This window comes from Pholcus phalangioides, unplaced genomic scaffold, assembly GCF_987345545.1.
Source record: "Pholcus phalangioides strain wild (caught in Gottingen) unplaced genomic scaffold, Ppha-v1.0 ptg000002l_1, whole genome shotgun sequence".
Classification (NCBI taxonomy): domain Eukaryota; kingdom Metazoa; phylum Arthropoda; class Arachnida; order Araneae; family Pholcidae; genus Pholcus; species Pholcus phalangioides.
The window spans coordinates 13,911,695-13,932,460 of NW_028301595.1; the positions used below are offsets into that span (position 1 = coordinate 13,911,695).

Here is a 20,766-nt window from a genome sequence, read left to right on the forward strand (position 1 = left end):
AGCGAAGCTCGTGACATCACTCAAGATGGTCGTCTCACTTACGTGTTTTAGTAGCAGGCCGCTACTGAACCGTGCATGCACCTCATATACATTTCTCTATGGAATTTCTAACGAATCGGCGCATGCCGTAATGTGCGTTCTGGGTGTATGTGTAGCCCTAACATATTTACGTTGCGCTTGTTTCGTGTTGCCATCTGTCTTCCATTTCCTGAAGTAAAGATGGAAATGTTTGAATTCTCATGTTTTGTCAGTATCGTGTTGTAGGCCTGCCTGCTCTCTGCGGAGAGACTTTTTCAAATGGAGACCAGCTCGCATTCTCGTCTCGAAGCTAGATAACCGCAGAAAACCAACTTCAGCCCACCACCACTGTACCGTCAACGGGGCTTGAACCTGGATCCTCAGGAAGAGATTTCAGCACGATGCCCACACGACCGCACAGCGACTATGGGTAGTGATGTAATCTGTCATCTATTTTTCTAACGGACATTGCAGGCCGACGGATGCTACATCTTCCCCTTTTTTTGTAGTATATCCAATAGCTGACCTTCTTCAGTAAAGTCACGAGCTTTGCGCGAAAGTCTTCAGCTATTGATTGTGTTGGCCATGCCTAGTGTATTATTATTAGCGACCTCACGGGCCGAAGTATTGGCTGAAGTTGTGATGGGATCTGTGAGTTGTGATGGATGTCAGTCTCACAATGTGAGTAATACTGACACCAACGGAGGAAGGCATTGTGAATATGTCTAATTTGCATTTAAAGTTGGCCCAGCTCTCGCACCATCTTTACCGGTTTGTAGATGTAGGAGATGATCAATTCCGCTTCCAAAAATATTGGGTTGTGATCTGATGATGTGAAATGGGTTGAACATAAACCGACATTGCGAGTGAGTGACCATATAGGTGACTCACTCACTCGCTTATTCATCCAGTCACTTGCTCAATCACTAACTCGTCCACTCACTTACTTGCTCAATCACTTACTCGTCCACTCACTTACTTGCTCAATCACTAACTCGTCCACTCACTCACTTGCTCAATCACTAACTCTTCTACTCACTCACTTGTTCAATTACTAACTCTTCTACTCACTAACTTATTCACTCATTCACTCACTCCCTTATTCACTCATTCACTCACTCCCTTATTCACTCATTCACTCACTCCCTTATTCACTCATTCACTCACTCTCTTATTCACTCACTCCCTTATTCACTCATTCACTTATTCACCCATTCACTTATTCACCCATTCACTTATTCACTCACTCATTTATTCACATCCTCACTCAATATCTCACCCACCAGATCAATCACTCACATGCTTCCTTGCGCACTGGCTCAACCACCTGTTCAAACACTCACTCACTGTCACTCCGTCGATTTCATCAGTGAATTTTTGCAGTGATGAATTGTCATGCCTGTAAATTGTTGGCGATAAATTTTCTGGCGGTGGATTTTAAGGCCAAAGGATCGCTATCGGTGAATTTTCCACATACGAATTTTCAATTGATTGGAAACGAATTAAATGCTCTTTGTGAGCATCTGCTAGCACTAGCCGGTGCTGTGCTGTCGTGTGGGCATCGTTCAGGACTCACATCATCAGAATCCACGTTCGAGACCCCGTTGGCGATACAGTGGTGGTCGACTGAACTGACCGAATGCGAGCCGGTGTCCCATTTGAAATAAGTCTTTCCGTGGGGATCGGGTAGACCTTCAACATGCTACTTAATTCCCATAACCACGCTTTTCACGGAAGAGAAGTTTATTTGACCCATATCAAAAATAATCCAAAAAATCAAGTTCCAAACCAAAGTTTGAAATTTACATTCCAAACAACGCTGTAAAATATTGATAACTTTCTCCAAATTTCTGGAATTCTCGATCCTACGGAATCCACAAGCGCAGTACCTCAAGAGTTTTATGGTCCTCTCTCTCTCTCACCATACGAAAAACAAACCCAAAACAACATCATAAGAGATTCTCCCAACTCTTAAATTACGTTCTCTCCAGACTCTCACACAAAACACAAAAAAAATTCTACGACTAACTTCTGGTATTGGTCGTGTCCTTCGTGTTGGATTTCGGCCAATGTTTTAAACCTTTACGTGAGGAGAAAAATGAAACATTTCGTTGTCGAAGAACAGGAGGAAAAAAAACAAAAAAATATGGAGAAGATATTACATGGCGTTTTACTCGCCGAAATAAACCGAGTTATTTGGAAATAACATAGTAACGGCCGGCGATTTTATTGTTCCATGTTCTCCAGAAAATTTACGGACTTCCGCGACATAATTCCAAGGGAGCCAGACTACAACTCTCCGAGCATTTATCACCGAGCGTCACCTTCCGAAAGTCTTATAATAACGCCGCTATACTACGTATATTACGTAAGTACAACGCGCGCTGCGTTCCATTCAGAAAGCATTCAGCTGTTATTTTCAATAAACACGGAATTATTATGTAAAAGGATTTTCCTGTCATTTTTTTCTTCTGTCTTTCTCATTGCTCGGATGACGTGATGGATTATTTAGAGCAGACGCCAATGGGGCCGTGGAAGGAAAATGAAAAAAATTTCTACTTTTGTGTTCTTATTATTTAATATATTATAGATGTATTTTATTTTATATTATTAACCCTATACATGTTTTAATTAATTATCATTAGAAACCATAGTATTTGTTAGTAAGTGAAGTTTTAAGGTGTGCTTTTAGGGAAAAGCAGGCGATTCCTGGTTGAATATCATAAATGTATTTTCTTTATACAGGGTGGACAAAAAGTACGGAGAAAATTCAATAATTCATAGAAACCGTAAATATAACCGAAATAAAAAACGATTTGCAGGTCACCGCTAGGTAACAGGAATTTTTTTTAAGACAGGAAAAAAAAAAACCTCACGAAACAGCCGATACGTGGCGCTGACGTACACAAGTCAAAGGAAAGATACGCAAATAACGGACAGAATGCCTCCAAATCGTTCAATACAGCAGTATATATTCCACATGATCACCACCACAGAGGATAATACATTGCAGGCGAGTCACAAATCCTGCAGGGGCAGAGTGCAGCAAGTCCACATGCAGGGTTTACAACGGTGAACTGATTGTGGATCAACGGATCTTGGATAACAAAATTTGGAAGAAACTGGAAAGAAACACGATCACCAATTGAAAATCAGTGAAAACGCTTTTAACGCCATAAAAGAAAATTTATCAAGTTAAAATTTATTTTTGTTTTTTAAATTTATAAATATTTAGTTTCAGATAATGAATTAGTTTATAATTTGATTATACAGGATGGGCAAAAAATCCGTACAAACTTCAAAAATCCATAAAAACCGCAAAATAACCGGAAAAAAAACGGTTTGCAAGGTTAGCATCGCTAGATCACGGGAAAAATAATCTAAAAAGAGCCGATAGGTGGCGCTAAAAAAGAAAGTCAAAGAAAAGCAAATAAAGAACAGAATGCCTCCAAATCGTTTAATACAGTAGTATGTGTTTCGCATGAGCACCACAGGGTAAAACACATTGCAGGGGAGTCACAAATCCATCAACGGCAGAGTGCAGCGGGTCCACATACACGATTTACAACGGTGAACTGGTTGCGGAATAGGAGCGCGAAAGTTCTTACATTTTTTTATTGTTGCTTCACATTCATTTTACACTGCAATTAAAGTCACGCTTACATTACGGATACTTTGTATTTATGTCGCATTTACTTTACGAACACATACTACATTTTGCATTTATTTATAACGGACATTCTACCAACTGCTCTAAATGATTCTATTATTTTTTCCCGAAATTTTCTAAATTTATTTTGAGTTTATTTTTTTCACGTTTGTATTTATTTGTGTCACGTTCATGTTACAGTTATTTATAATAATGATTTCTTATTGAATTACGATATAACATGTGTCTTTTATATTTTAACTATTCACTCATATATATTGTTAGCTTAAAAATTACGAGTTACCCTGTTCAAAATATTCTGCAGTGGCAAAAAATTGTTTTCTAACAACAATTTTCGTCACTCTTTCTAACGGCTATACTTTATTACAACTGTTAAATTACGATGATCCGTATGGTAAGGCCAGTATGGTTTCCTATTCACCCCATGTTATTTCGTCGCATCCAATATAACGACCTGCAAAGACCATCCAATCCACTAAAACGCGACATAATTCCAGGAAGCCAGACTACAGCTCTCTGAGCGTTTATCACCGAGTGTCACCTTCTGAATGTCTCGTGATACCGTCGCTACGTACACTCATTGTCATAAAAATTTGCGCACCGAGAAGTAATTGTTAGATCGTAACGAAACTTATCATGAAGATACCTGTCTGGCAGATATGTAAATGATTACATAAACAGCGTGATTGCGCAATGTGTAATTCCACCAGAGGGCTCTGAACTTCGTTCCCCTTGGCGTATGAAAGTACGCAGATGAATTTTGCGTATACTTAATCTGTTGCAGAGGGATGCTTTTTCATTAGGGATGTCGTTACGCTACCATCGAAGGCAAGTAATCATCAGCATAGCGTAATTGTTATGTCCTGAATACTTGTAAAACGAGAAAGTGCCTTTTTAATGATTCTTGGACGTATTTCAGATGTGATATTAGTATCATAAATGTGTTTTCTTTATGGATTTATTCATGAAGTGATAATGCATTTATCGTAAGATTATGGCCTTTTTCTTTAACGTTTGCGCTATTTTCCTTCTACGCTTACGTAAAGCTCATCTTACATTCTAATTAGATTACCGTCATATTTAGATTACAATTTATTTTGCATTTTTAATCAATTATGTTTATTTTACATTGCGATCTAATAATGCTTACATTACGGATAGTTCAGATTTGTTTCACATTAACTTTACGAACATGCTACATTTTGCATGTACAGTAAATCTCTTTGCGGACAGTCGCAGGACAAAAAAAAATTGTCCGTAAAAAAGAGGGGACCGTATCCGAGAAGGGTTCCTGTATTAATTGTATTATATAGTGTCGACAGTAATTGAAATTGTTATTCATATGAATGTGAATGAAAAATTCTGACAATATGAGATTATATAGAAGCACAATCAGCAACACATGATTCCAGATTGTAAATCGGACATCAGAAGTGCCAAACATTACCGAACTTCAAGCCAAAATTTCATTAAAAAGTAGCCAAATATATACACAAAATATCAAATATTAAAACTTTTGCTACCAAATCTAGTGAGCATAATTCGCACTACAATACGGAACGACGTGTTCGTATTGGGGTTTTAGTCCAATGGAAATTATGTCCTGGGCTGGGGCTCAAAATAGGGTTGTTTTTTTTTTTATATGCAGTCGTCCCCCGTATTGGCGGGGGTTACGTTCTACGGGTGACCGCAAATGCGGAAAATCCGCGAATAATTTGGAAACGGACATGTTAATTGTAGAATTAAAATTTCTATATTTCATTACACACTCACATATCTCTCCTCGCTGTTTTTTTTTTTATATATCATTATTTGCCGCATTGCATTTTTCACAAAATAATTTATTTATAAATCATTTTTAGCGGCTAATAAGCCACGTTAATGGTCACGAAAATTGTTTCGCCCCCAAACTAGCCTTTATGTTGGTAATTAAACTGGAAATTCCTTCGAATTCGTGAGTGAAAACCATAATCGTGGGAGCTCATGGGCGTTGCCAGGGAAGGTCATAACTCCCCTTGTACTAGACATGATATTGATAAATTATTAAGTTAATGAAAATAGAGAAAGAAAATATTATTCTTATGAAGATATATGTTATGTAGGGTCTGCAAAGCCTGGATTTTCTGTAATTACCCTAATAAGGACATTTCCTGTGTGTGTGAAACTGAAACAAAACATAAATCTTCTCCTAGAGTGTAAAATTCGCCAAAAACCTGGAATTTTGGCTACACCCATGTTTTTGTGATGTGCAAAACATTCCCGTGATGTACTTCAGAAAGATTACTTGCCCGACGGGTTCAAAGCAGGGCTATTACATTGTGTCCCGTAAGTGGTAATGCGGGCATTATCACATCCACCATCCGTCGTAGAGATATGATTCCAATTTAAGAAATGCTCAAAAGACTTTCAAAAATTACCCTGTGCAAGTTTTGAGAGAAAATACAAAGTTTACATTTTTATACAGTCCCACTGTGCTCTTAATTTTCTGTGTTTTTCAATATCAAAACTGACACAGGGTAATTTTTTAACGCCTTTTCGGCATTTTTAAAATGAGAATCGTTCCTTGATGAGATAAAGGCCGGATTAACACAGGACACCTTGTATTATAAAGGCTGTTTCTCTCTCTCATTCCTTTTGAAGTCGCGATGCCGTGTTGGCTCAGTGGGCGTGGTCTCGGAGCTACTGCGAGACGTCGCTGCTCAAGCAGTTTTTTAGCGCACGGCATCGGCACAAGAAACATACTAATATTTTTACATTTTTATGGTGGCTTATTCTACTGTTTTAAGTCTATTGTTGTTTCAGTGTCAAAAGAGTATGCTTGTGTGGTATTTTTATAATCTACAAGCTAAGAAATGTGGATAAAATCCAAGGAATAGTTTGGCAAGTAGAAATATCTCTTTACATCTCGCATCCATAAAACAATAATAATTTCAAATATTTTATAATAGGATTTATTTTACATTTGCTTCTGACGTTTTTATGTTCTTGTTGTATTGGTAATAAGTCCAAGCCTCTCCAAAAGTGGCACTGCCGATATTGCCAATGCGTCGGCTTCTTCGTCCCCGTAAATGTTCCTTCACTCATATAAGGCGTACTTGGCTATTTGCACAAACTACACGAATACGACGTACATGTTCAGTAATTTACTACCGATCGTGTTGGATCGGAGATTAAGGCGCCATCTATGGTTGCATCAGGTTTGATAGGGAAAGGATTTGTGACATATATGTATATGTTACTGCCTGAGCCCGAAGTTGGCCAGATCGCGAAGTGGCCAGCCCAGTTGACCAGACCAATATCCAAAATTCTAGCTTCCGCTGGCCCCTGTGTCGATCCCTATATATGGATGACTAAGATATCAATATTTACAGAATCCTTCGATCGTTAGGGTTGCCAAAGCTAGTTATAATAATTATAGGTAAATATGGCTAATTATAAATCGCCATAATTATCGCACACAAAAAAAGGCAACGCGGCATTGACCAAAAATCACGGAAACAATACATAGAGACAGGCTTAAGCCCGAATTTCGTTCATTGATCGGGTCACCTTACCGCACACCAAATCCAGCCATATAATATCTCCCTACGACAATTTCCAACCAGTAGAGTTAGGTGGGAAATGAAGGCACCATCTATCCCCATGCTCGTTAGGTAAATAACTTTTTCCTAACGTTCTATGGCCGGATTCGAACCCGTGGACCTCGACGATAATCTTCATAGTGGGTAACGGGAACCTTACCACTTCGCCACTCGGACACAGGACTGGCTACTTGGCGAAGTGGCCAAAAATTCAGGATTTTTGGCAGTATATATATATATATATATATATATATATATACAGGGTGATTCAGAAAAGATGGGAAAAGCTTTAATAGGTGAGCTCTCTCTATCTATCTATATATCTATATATATAGGTTCAGGAGAAATGAGATAAACATCAAGAAGTGGTAGTACACACAAAAACAAACAAATAATAATTATTATTATTGTTTTGTTGTTATTTCTTTTGCCTTTGTGTGTACTACTTTTCCTGAACCTATATATATATATATATATAGATATAGATAGATAGATAGAGAGAGACAGAGAGAGACACAGGGAGAAAGACTGACTTGCGTTAACATATGAAGATTGGAAAACAGTTCAGCCGGCCACCACAGTACTGCTGCAATCGCTAAACCAACACGACCGTGCAGCGGCTATCATAACCCGCACTGAAAATTTAATGACTGTATTTCTAACGACATTATTCCATGCATGTAATCGACATAACGCGGTGAAATATTTCAATATAGTGGCAGGTAATAGAGTATTTTGAAGCTTCTCATGGACACGGGAATTCCCAGTGAGAAAAGCAGTCCTGGACTTCGAAGATGGATTTCTTTTTCTTTTTTGTTTTGTAACGTTCGCGGCGCGAGAGAGAGAATTTAAAATTCATTCCGATTCCCAAGGATATTAGCAATGGCCAGAACTCCGTGGAAAAGATTCAGCTCGAGATAAGATTTCGCTTATACAAACATTGGGGGGGGGGGGCTAAAGGGTCTCTCCTGCATTCAAATGAGGCCCTTTTTTTGTTCTTTCTTGTGGACGGTGACCAGTCATGAGCCAAAGTACTTTTTTTTTTTAACATTCTTTAAAATTCTCTCTCGGTGTCTTATCCCCGAGGGGGACAAAACGTCTGCCAGCGTTTGTCGGAGCATCGAGCAATCCATGCTGGAATAGAGAGAAAGAGGAAAAAAAAGGAAAAAACCCCCTCTTCTCCAGGTTTGTGGAGGCTGAACAAATAGTTTATACACTTCGGGAGTGAAGTAGAAAAATACCTCGAGCAAAGGCATCTTAAGTAAACATATCACTACACACACACGCACACACTTCTTTCTTGATGCATGCGAGGGGGCGGCCGCGCGCCCCGTGGAAGTTCACAGACACCGACGGAATAAAAGTCGAAGGACCCATAGAATTGCAAAGTTTTCATTTCCTCCAGTTTACCTTCAGGGCGCAGCTGAACTTTTGAAACTTTTCTGCCCGAGATAAAAAACAAAATAATAATAATGGAAGAAATTCGTCTTGAATTTTCTTTGGCTTATATTCCTTGTTTATCTTATTTGATCTTCTTCTTTCTTTCAATTTCTTGTGAGCGTTCGTTTTGGATATCAACCAGCGGATCCATAACTGCCGATGTCGTATCATGATATTCTCAACTCATCCCATTCGGGCAATTGTGTAGTTAACAATTATGTGCAATTATAAACAGTAAATAGATCAATTCCCAAAATGTAACTAATACAATTCATAACTATTATAAGTTTTAAATTTCGGAATAATCAGAAGTATATAGGTTACTCCTTGAAGATCGAAATTCAATGGCCAAGAGTTAATGGTCATAGTTCGATTCGTAGAAATGGTTCGGGTGTCGTCCGGGCAATGAATGAAGTAGCGGGAAATCCCTGGCCAATGTCCGATGTGCTGATGTAAGACCATCGAGCTTATGTTACTGGAGGGCGTGTGACGTCAGCGGACTTCGCCTTGGCAGTACTGAGAACGGTGTCCGCAACATCATTCCTGGGAAGATCACCTGACATGTTGAATATCTGCGCAATTCCCTTAATTTTCTTATGGACATCCATAGGATTTCAAAGGAGTTTACAACAATAAAGGAAGAAAAACATTTCAGCATCGATGCCATAATTCCAAAAGTAAAGACATAACTCCAGAATTAATGAAAGTAAAATTCCAGAATTAATGAAAGTAAAATTCCAGAATTAATGAAAGTAAAATTCCAGAATTAATGAAAGTAAAATTCCAGAATTAATGAAAGTAAAATTCCAGAATTAATGAAAGAAAAATTCTTGAATTAATGAAGAAGGTAATTCTCCAGAGTCGATGAAAGATAATTCATGAATTAATCAAAGAGATAATTTCAGCATTAATCAAAGAGGTAATTGCAGAATTAATGAAATAGCAAATTTCTAGAATAAATAAAATAGGTAATTTCAGCATAAAGAAAGATATACGTATATAAATATAATTTCAGCATTGACGAAAGAGGATATTTCAGCGTTGATGAAAGATAATTGTATAACTAATGAAACTAATTGTCCCAAAATCAACAACAAGATCAGCTTAGCAAGCCATGGGACTGTTTGCTTTTCGAAATGACTCAAACCAGTAACGCAATAAGTATATTTATAACAGGCTGTAAGTGGATTCGACTCATCTAGTAAGACCCTGCAAATCAAGTTCGTGTCGTGACTCTTATGGCTCATGAATCCTTATTCATTCATTACACTTCACTCACTACGAGTTCAGAAAATCTGTTAGTTTAAAAAAATACTGTAGATGGCAGCACTACACAAGCATCACACTGAGACAAACTTTACGAAAGGTTCACTACACGTACATACACATTCCAACTTGTACCAATTCGTTAGAAGTTCCGCAGAGGATTATGGACGAGGTACATGTCTGGATTAGTAGTAGTAGTAGCTCATGCATCCCTGGTTATAAATGAACTTATATGACCCATCTTGACAGGCCCTGCAAATCAAGTTTCGGTCATGACTCATAGCTAAAGAATCCTTGACTGTGAGAGGCTTTTTACGGCGCATTTTGGAATAAAATTTCGATCATGACCCATAGCTCAAGAATATACGGGGTGGGGGAGTCGTTAGTAGGCATCAAGAGCAACAAAAATTTCAATGACATTTGGTGTCGCAAACCACATCGGGAGGGTGGAAATCGCGAAAAACGCATTCAGGCTCTGAGTCCAGATGACACGAAAGGTTGATGTGAGTTGATCGCTGAATGCGTTCGTGGGTTCCCTCACCATATCTGACGTAAGCAGCGTCGCGAAATACATGCGCTGGGGTAGGATCACGCGCTGCGGACGACGTAAATTATAGCTATTGCTCTAGTATGCACGTGTAGCAGTTAGTTGTCTGTTTCAATGAGTACCGTGATGGCTGACTACACGAACGAGACATACACTGATATGCACCTGCTTTACGGTCGAGCAGATGGCAATGTGAGCTCAGCACAGTGGCTGTGCCAACATCAATATCCGACAGCAATAAGCATACCTGGTATCTTCGTACGCGTCCGCGAATCGTTTCTACGTTGTTGTAGACTGCCCAATGACGTCAGCGGCCGTCACTTCTGCTAACTCTTGCAATAAGTAATCAAATAAATGTTTTTGGATTTATTATTGTCGTTCCACCGTAACGTCGTAACCCGCGTGCGTTTTTCGACATTTTTCACCCTCTCAACGTCGTTTGCGACACCATATTCTACTGCAATTTTTGTTCCTCTTGATGTCTACTAACGACCCTCTGAGTTTGACGTATATATATATATATATATACACACGGCCCATCTGGGATACCACTGCGAATCGATTTTGGGTCATAACACAAGAATATTCGGCTGTAGGTGGGTTTATATGATCCATTTCGGAAGCCATTGCGATTTAAGTTTGGATCGTGAGTAGCTCAAGAGTCCCGTTTCTCTTGACTATCGTGATGTCGCATCGTCCAAAGCGATATCTGCCCATGTTCTTATATTATTTTGCATATTGATGTTTTACGTATATTCTTCTATTGTTCCGGAAATGCAAGTCCAGCAGCTTCACATACCGCCCTTATTGTTATATATCTGGGACCTCTTGCCCTTTTCGTACTTTTCGAGTGAGCTTTGTGCGGATGTGATTGGGGAATGGGTTGGGGCTTGTGTTGGATGTCACTGGATGTTTCCACCGTGGCCCACGTCTCCTGAGACGGACCAGCTTATATCCCCTAGTGGGACAGAGCGGTGGTCTGGTGGTGGTTGGGGCTTGATGGGACCCTGTGGTCTTCCATAGGAAATTTAACGGCATTTCAACATGCTCCCTATATGCTAGAGGTTTCCAGTTGGAATGTTAACGAGTGAGTGAGCGTGTGGTTTTCAAGCTCAAGAGTTTCTTTCTGAAAGTAGATTTTCACGATTCATTTTTGGAAGACATTGCGAATAAAGTTTCCGTCGTGCACATAGGTCAAGAATACGTGGCTGTGTGCGGGTTTATACGGACCATCTCGCAAGCCCCTGAGAGCCAAGTTTGGGTCGCGACTCGTAGGTCAAGAACTTGGGCTGTGTGCTTGCGTGCGCGTGCTACTATGCATCAAAACTACCATTTTTCGGAAAAAATGAGGATATGAACTTTTTTGCGTTGCGATAAAATTCGCCTGTTGCGGCGACACAAGATTGTTTACTTGCATGTGATTGTCGTGAAAAAGTACACGTGATTCTATCACCATATTTGAAGGTTCAATAATAGTTACTTTATACAAAAATTGTCACGTTTTTAAGACAAATAAATTCAATTGGTCGAATGGTCGACGCGTTTCGGCTCTTCAATGGAGATCCGTCATCAGGACCTCGTGGTCAGAATTCACACGAATGAGTCGTGGAGGAGTGACGTTTACGTCTGGTCGTCCGAAGAGTTCGCCTTTGTAGTATTTGCTGCGTCCGAGTGGTCTTTGGATGCGAATTGGGGAGCCATCTGTTGCAAAGTGTTGAAAGTTTTGTCACGACCAGTCAAAGTTTCTCATTTTTGTGATAATAGTTACTTGCTTTGCATAATCATGTGCGATCATGCAAGCATTGTGATAGATTAGTATCGTGAGGATTCTCAGGTACGAACCCAGTTGACAGTTCAATAATGGCCTAATATAAACTTGGTTTTCTTTTGTTTTCGAACTTCGAGGCCTTTAAAATATTGAAATTAAGAGTTTTGCTTTATATACATTATTTTCAATGTAAATATATTATATTTTGAATATAATACAGTCAAACCTCGTTAATGAGTCACTCTTAGGAGAGCAAAAATATGACTTGATAAGCAGAGTGACTCGTTAAACGGAGTAAGCCATAGCAGTGCTAATTCCTGCCTGAGGATAATTGGGACTTCCAAACGGTGATCCGGTAAGCGGAGTGACGTATTAACCGGATGACGCACTAACGAGGTTTGACTGTATATATATATAATCACTTTCTCTAAAAGGAATGGAATCACACGTGAACTTTACTCATCCCTTCCAGACCCTACATGCAGAAATGGGATGGCTGCTTTTTCTTACTGTAGGAATTTTTTTTATCCCCAGGGAGTTAAGCATTGTTTGTAAATTTTGGGTTAAATATATGGTGAATATGAACTTGAGCGACTTCCATCAGAGGGCAGCACTTAGAGTCGTTTTGGCTTTTTTAAGACAGCTTCAAGGAGAAAGTGCCTCAGGGAAAATGTTATTTATTACATAAAATTTTGCTATAAAATTACGAAAAAAATTGCTTATGAAGATGAATGTACCTTGCATCATCTCGGCTGAAAAAAAAATTGTATAAAGTAAATTATTTCTTCACAGAAAAAATTGAAAATGAAATAAAAATTTGTCAACATTTATGTTTTTAATGCATTATTTTGAGTTTCAAAAATGCGAAAGCATCTTGAAAAATCCATGCTCGGGTCTGGAAGCGTTATAAAACTTGAAAATACTCTCCCCCAGTCCTAATTTTTCCAAGTCTCGAATCTAGCTGAAGTACAAAAGAGCTATTGTCAGAAGTGACCGCTCTCAAAAGCTGTTCATCTATACAGGGTGTCCTAAAAGTCATAACGCGGCCTTCATCTCACAACCGTTCATTGTAGAGGTACGTTTTCAATCTAAAAAAAAATTCAAAATGTGTTCCAAAATCACTCTAGTTTGAGAGTGAGAATGGAGTATCATAAACTAAAAAATATAAATTTTTATACGATTCAACTGTCTTCTAACTTCCAATATCAAAGGTGTTGCCCTGTCTTTCCTGAGGCCAACAAAACATTTCTAAGTGAAATACGTGCTTAGATATTTGAATTTAAAAAAACTGAGAATAGTTGGGACAGACGAGCATAAACTAGCGGGTGTGACTGTCCTTTCCCTCATTTAAGTTGTTCTTTCCCAACTTTTCTCCGATTTTTGGAATTCAAATATTTCCACAAATCTTCCACTTTTGTTGGACTCAGGAAACACAGGGCAGCAACTTTCCTATTGGAAGTTACAGGACACGGGGATCATATAATAATTGAGATTTTTTTTTATATTCTGGATATTTTGAAAATTCACTTCCAAAACTGGTACAAAATGATTTCTGAACACATCTAAAATTGAAGACATACCCGTGTACAATGAGCGGTTGATGAGATAAAAGCCGCATTAGCACTTACAGGACACCCTGTATACTAATTCGTTTCTTCTAAACAAGACTGTATACTACACGTGTTAGCACGCCTAGGGATCACCGACCGTTTTATAAAAAAAGGAAGAAATAGTGTGTGTTCCACCTTATAATAAATAACTTAACATATTTCCTTCCAGGAAATTGCCCGAGATTTATTATCCTTAACACACAAGAACCCATCAAGTTTATTTTCCCGCTAGAAAATGAAATTCCGGGAAATATAACGTCAGTTCTCCGGGAATATATTGGGAATAATAATTTGATATATATTCTACACCGTAATAAGACGTTCCGCTTTTAGAGTGTAACAAACTTTCTTCTCAAACAAATTTCCCCCTCCCCTGTCCTGTTTTCCGTATTTGAAAATTCGAATAAAATTTTTCTCCTGAAATTGACAGAACGTTTTTAATATGCTGGTATTTTGGTTTTTTTTTTTTCTCCCGTGAACGAGGCGGGATCTGGAGAACGTCAAAAATGAATATTCAAATGATGTCTTTTTACAAAAAAAACAGGGATTTTTTTTTCCGGAATCACCTCCATCTCACGCCGCATATAACGTAACGCGGTATCTGGAAAAGAAAAAATTTTGGAAAAAAAGGAATGATTTACCTTTTTTGATGCCATATTTTTCTTTCCGGGTTTTTTTTTGTCCTGGTGCAATAAACATCGATTTTTTCATTAGACCTTCGGAATGTCGTTGAACATTTCTCTCTCCCGATCCCGTAACTTATTCAGGTCCTTCGCATGGAAATCGATTCGGAAGAAGATAGATTCGCATTGTGACTTGTTGAATTTAAATGTCCTAAATTTAGTTTTTTTTTTTTTGCCCCCTCCACTTCCATCCGTTTAAATTACGTGATATGATTTCCTTCTGAAGGTAATTTAACTTTTCCATTACACTGAGGAAAAACGTGAAAAATACGGATAACATGGATTTTAACATTAAATCGCTGCTTTGTTTTATGTATGGACGAGAATGTTTAACCGTTAGTATAGAGTGCGGGGCTACTGTATTTATTTCATAAAAACGTGTGTCGCGGGTCACATAATTAGGTGATATATAACAGCGTGCGGGTTACGTAAGCGATCTGTGAATCTTCTTCGGATCGTTTTAAGTGCTCAGGAGCTGTGCTGCGGTGATCTGTGGAACGTGTCGAAGACCACTCGAGTTATCTGGAAATGTGCCGGGGGCCACTGGAGTGACGTGGAACTGAACTGCACCGCGTGTCAGCTAAAAGTGATCCGGGAATGTGTAGCGGACCGCTGAAGTGATGAGAGGCCGCACCGCCGGGTCACTTGAGTAATCTGGGAATGCACCACAAGGCAGTTGAATGATACGGAACTTCACCACGAGTCACTTAAGTGATGTGTCCCTCATTTCATCATACAATATTAGGTTTGAGCTCGCGAGTTATGCCTCAGATGACTCCGAGAACCGCATTTGACCCGCGGGTTGAACATGCATGCATGCTTTAGAACAGGGGTGGCCAACAGCTGGCCCGTGACAAGGTGACAGTACCATGAAAAAAAATTAAATTTCTGATCATTATTTGAAATATCGGTTCCAACAGCACATTTCTCGATTAACAAACCGCTTACAAACTTCTTATTTCCAGTGACGAAATTAATTTAATAACTAACTAATTAATTCAAATTAATAAATGAGTGGCCTATACACCGAAGTTGCACCACTGTTGCGGCAGGCGACGCTATAGCTGACCATTATGTTGGCCCGCGAGCAGAAAGAAGTTAGCCATCCCTGCTTTAGAACAACAAATTACACACTTCGACTCTAGCGTTCGGCATCATCAGGCAATGTTTGAAGGTCTTCAAAAGGTCAGTCTAAGAGACTTGATTAAAAACATAAAAATATAAATTTTAACTGAATCTCATTTTTATGAGCCCCCCCCCCCACCTTTACTCTTGAGGCCGCCGGGCCGTGACCAGGTAGGCCCAGGCGTTAAGACGACGCTCCTCACGTGAAACGGATTTGTTTAGGGTTGTATACATTTTGATGCTCTTCTCCCATTCTACTATTTTTCTCGGCCCCACATTCCTCAAATTTGACGAGAGATTCACACTGAAGTGTTGAACATTGAACATATGGTTTAATTGGCAACTTGTCGTTAAATGCGAAATTTGATTGACGATTTTGCTGAAATAAACAACGTTTATAAATGAACGCCCTCAAAAAAAGGAGGGGGGGAGGCATTTTTATCATTTGATCATTTTGATTATGAACTAATAGCAAAGGAATGGGTCGGCTCCCTCTTTGATATATATATATATACATAAATATCGACTGAGATACAGAAGAAATCATTTCCCCACGGTTTTAATTTGCGTATATTCGTAGATAATATCAAATGCAGGAGTTTGAAACATATAGAATAGTTAATCGGCCCTCGAACGTTTTCATCTCAACCGGAGGGAGATGTTCTTTCTCCGCCAACAATACATGGAGGAAAGATACTTTCTGTATAGATACTACTGTAAAGATACTACTGTAATGATACTTTCTGTATAGATACTACTGTAAAGATACTACTGTAATGATACTTCTGTAATATATACTACTGTTAAGATACTACTGTTAAGATACTTCTGTTAAGATACTTCTGTTAAGATACTTCTGTAATAGATACTAATGTAAAGATACTTCTGTAATAGATACTAATGTAAAGATACTTCTGTAATAGATACTAATGTAAAGATACTTCTGTAATAGATACTAATGTAAAGATACTTCTGTAATAGATACTAATGTAAAGATACTTCTGTAATAGATACTAATGTAAAGATACATCTGTATACAGAACTGAACCCGTTAGAAAAGTATTAGCAACATACCACAAAGACACTATTTCTCTCTCTCGCTCTCTCTCTGAGTTATCACCACCTACGGATATCTATCGCTCAGTGGAATCATATAGTTCATGTTTTTTGATCATGATCGGGTTTTAGAATTTAAAAAAACAAAGAAGTACTGGTAAAGTACAATTTCTCGGGTCGCGCGAACAACTTGGTTTAAGAGTGTTTCGTAAGGTGAAACATTTAAAGAAATTTTTGAAAGCACACTCTGTGTGGGCAGTTGTGCAAGATTGTGCTATATATATATCTTCTCAAATAAAATGAATTAATTCCTATCTTCGGCCATTGTGATATTGTGGTCATAATAAGTGGTCATAATTTTAATTTCGTTATCCAAACTAGCGTCCAGCCTCCTGTTCTCTTTCAGAATTATCATTTTAATTAATTAATCGAAAAGAGTGAAAAACTTCAAATTAAAATTTCTAAGAACCAAAACAATTCACACACACATGTTAATCCATAGAAATTAATTAATATGCTCATAGAATCATAAAACTGAACGGTATTTGTTTTGTCATAAATGCTATAAAAACCATATTTCAGTTGAATATTCCGTCATCGCACGTCTTACCAATAGCAAAAAAATATCCAAAGAGAGGGGGGAAAGTGTACCTAATACCACCAAAAAACTTACCATAAACACAGAAAAACCGTTGTCCCGGAACTGTAAAATGGTATGTGAGACAAAGCTTTCCCTGAGGTAAAATATATACATCATGGATTTTATATTTTCAGCCGAGAACAAAATTTATGGGTACAAGACCAATGCTTCTAGCGAACGGATCCGAGCTCAAATGTGTGTGTGTGTATGCATGTATGCGTGCGGTATATGTAATGCTTTTTAAGGATTTACCAGTTTATCCCATACCATCTATTTACGTAAAGTATCAATCGTGCTCAACCAATATATATATATATATATATATATATATATAATACACACACACATATATATATGCGTACGTTGCTTCGTACCCTGAGCTGACCATGCATCAAGAAATAGAAGGGGAAAAAAGTTTGCTCCTCGAGCTGCTTCCTTCGGTTTTCTGGTCAACAACCGTACATCGATCAAACATCATTTTCCTGGATACGTCTCTTTTTACATCGCCTTCTACCGAAGGTGCATTTATTTTACTTATCTCCTATATACCCTGTACATTTTCCTCCAGCTTATCGATGAATGTTTGGCTGCGAAGAATGTCCTTTACGAAAATTCCCACGGTTTTTTGTTTTTTTTCATCATGGTAGGATGGCTCTGAAAGTGACGCAATAGAAATATGCTGGGTTTTCACCGTCGTCAATAGGAAAGAAAGTTTCTCGGAATAAAGGGAACCTCGACGATAATAGCTCGGAATACAAAAATAAAACACTGGAGAGCTGTTTCGAGGCTAGACAGCTCTCCAGTGTTTTATTTTTGCCTGTTATATATAAAACTAGCGGGGTTCTGCCGCCCTGTCGCCCTTGGCGGCCAACCCCCTTTTCCTCTTCAGAACATATCTTGTTTATTTCGTCCCACTTCATCAGAGTGATATGGAAAGATACATGTGAAAGCACCAGCTTACTGAAGAAGCGAATTTTACAATAATAAAGCAACAAAAAACAAATATGATCCATCAAGTACCCCCAGAAAACTTCTCCATGAGGATCCCCAGACTCCAATTCGCTGATTGCAAATTTTACAATGTTTAATAACAAAAATCAATGAGATTCAACCAGGGGAACCCGAAATGAGGTTTGTCGGACATCCTCCCTGTAAGGGTCACGAACATTTTTCATTTTTATTAATTTTACAACGAATAAAATTCAGCCCCCTCCCCCACATCCAGTAGCGGGGACCCAATACGTCGATTTTTAGTGGGGAGGGGGGAACCCAGACTGGATTTATCTCGGGCTTCAGCAGCTGTTGCAAATTCCACAATGTTAAACAACAGAAAAGAATGAGATTCATCCAGGGCCCGAAAATTAATCCTGTCAATTTCCACATGCCCCCTCTCCCGACTTGGAAGCTTGTCCGACGTCCCCCGCTGCGAGTGCTACGAAAAACTTTCATTTGTATTAATTTTACCAACGAATAAAATCCAGGACCCCCAACCAATTACCCGGGACCCAATTCGCATACTTTTAATGGAGGCCCCACTCTGGTTTTATCTCGGGCTACCGATATTGCAAATTTTACAATGTTAAACGATAAAAATATATTAGATTAATCTAGGGGGCCTCCAAAATGCAACATTTCAAAATTTTCATGGGGCCCTGACCTGGACTCTTATCAAACCTGTGAGTGACCACGAAAATTTTTAATTTTTATTAATTTTACAACGAATGAATTCCAGGGCCCCACATCCAGTAGCGGGCACCCAATACGCAGATTTTTAGTTGGGGACCCAGACTGCAAATTCCAGAATATTAAACAACAGAAAACAATGAGATTCATCCAGGGCCCCCAAAATGAAACGGGGTCCCCGACTCGGAAGCTTATCAGGCATGAAGCCCCGTGAGCCTTCGCAAATATTCATTAGTATTCATTTTAACAACGAATAAACAAGAGTGCCCCACGCAATTACTCGGGTCCGAATTCGCAGATTTTTATGGGGCCGCAAACCGGATATATCTTGGGCTTCCGCTACGCTATCAGAATTTATCAGCACATAACTTTGTCCAAAGGGGTCGAATGGGTACCGATATGCAAAAGTTGAATGGAAACTTGACCCAAAATCGTAACCGATTTCCGTAACACAAAAACGTAACAGATTTTCATCACATAAAAACGTAACCGACTTCCGTTACATAAAATGGTCACTATTTTTCGTTGCCTAGAAACGGACCCTTTTCGAGTTTGTGATTTTATGTTATAGAGTAGATATAACTGGCTGAGACGAAAATATAAAAAAATATATATTTCTACTGACAGAGGGGCTAGATTACGCTAGGAACAGCTACCCGGTGTTTTATTTTTGTATTTTGAACTAATGCCGTTCGTCCTTATGTGTCAACACTGCGCTCAAAATGTATTTCCATTTAAAAAAAAGGACGTTCGTCAATAGAAAGAGGGTTTCTTGGGCAGAAGGGCCATTAAAAACAAAAAGATAATTTCTTGGGCTGAAGGGTCATTGTCAATAGATAGAAAGTATCTTGGGATTAAGGATCGTCGTTACTAGACCAGTCAGTGACCAAAAGGGGTGACCTAGAGAAATTGCAAGTACGTCAGTGGACAAAAGAGTGACTGACTAGAAGCGTGCGGAAGCATGTGAATGAACAAAAGAGTGACCTACAGAGCGAGGGACAGGTCAGTGAGTGACCTGTAATTCATAATTATTGAGTAATTGGAGAATTGTTAGAAGCAATGGGTTCATGAAAATAATTAAGAATTTGTGAAAGAAAAAATGTCAGAGTAAATTAAAGTGTTCAGTAATTTGGTGAAACCTTGTTCTATAATTAGGGAATGAGACTTGTTGCTTAACCACGGTGTGAATTGATGACCCGCAGGTTTCATGGAATGTTTTAATTTGGCCCGCAATGAGTAGCCCCCCCCCCCCCTGTGAGCTAGTATTTCTTTTCCTTCCCAGCAATGTAAGTACAACCAACGTTTTTGTGGATGTAAGTAAATGAATATGAATTAAATGTATTTTTACTTCTACAGGTACTACATGGACAGTAGTAACTTGGGAAAGCCGAGTCGTCTGAATAGGCAGGGATCAAGAGGTGTCAGGCGGCATAGGAGTCAGGAATGGAACGATTATTCGTCATCAGATAACGAAGACCCCTTGGAAGGACGACAACCGTACAACCGCTACGCTCAAGATGACCAAGACTATACGGCTGCGGTGGCTGACCAAAGACCTGCTGAATCCAGAAAACATGGACATAGTAAGTGACAAACCATTGAAAATAATATACAGGGCGCATAGCAGACAGGGGGTGTGGCATTTTAGTGGTGAACCACTGATCCTATAGGTATACTAC

At 38.9% G+C, this 20,766-nt stretch overlaps 1 protein-coding gene across 1 annotated transcript in view; it reads left to right on the plus strand.

Moving 5' to 3' along the window:
• Positions 1-20,766, plus strand: part of LOC149089440 (teneurin-a-like) — a 415,199-nt gene that overhangs the window by 112,650 nt on the left and 281,783 nt on the right. Inside the window, exon 3 of the mRNA XM_089238543.1 lies at positions 20,444-20,670. Coding sequence (XP_089094669.1) covers positions 20,451-20,670 — 220 coding nt within the window. The 5' untranslated portion in view covers positions 20,444-20,450. The remainder of the gene's footprint in view (positions 1-20,443; positions 20,671-20,766) is intronic.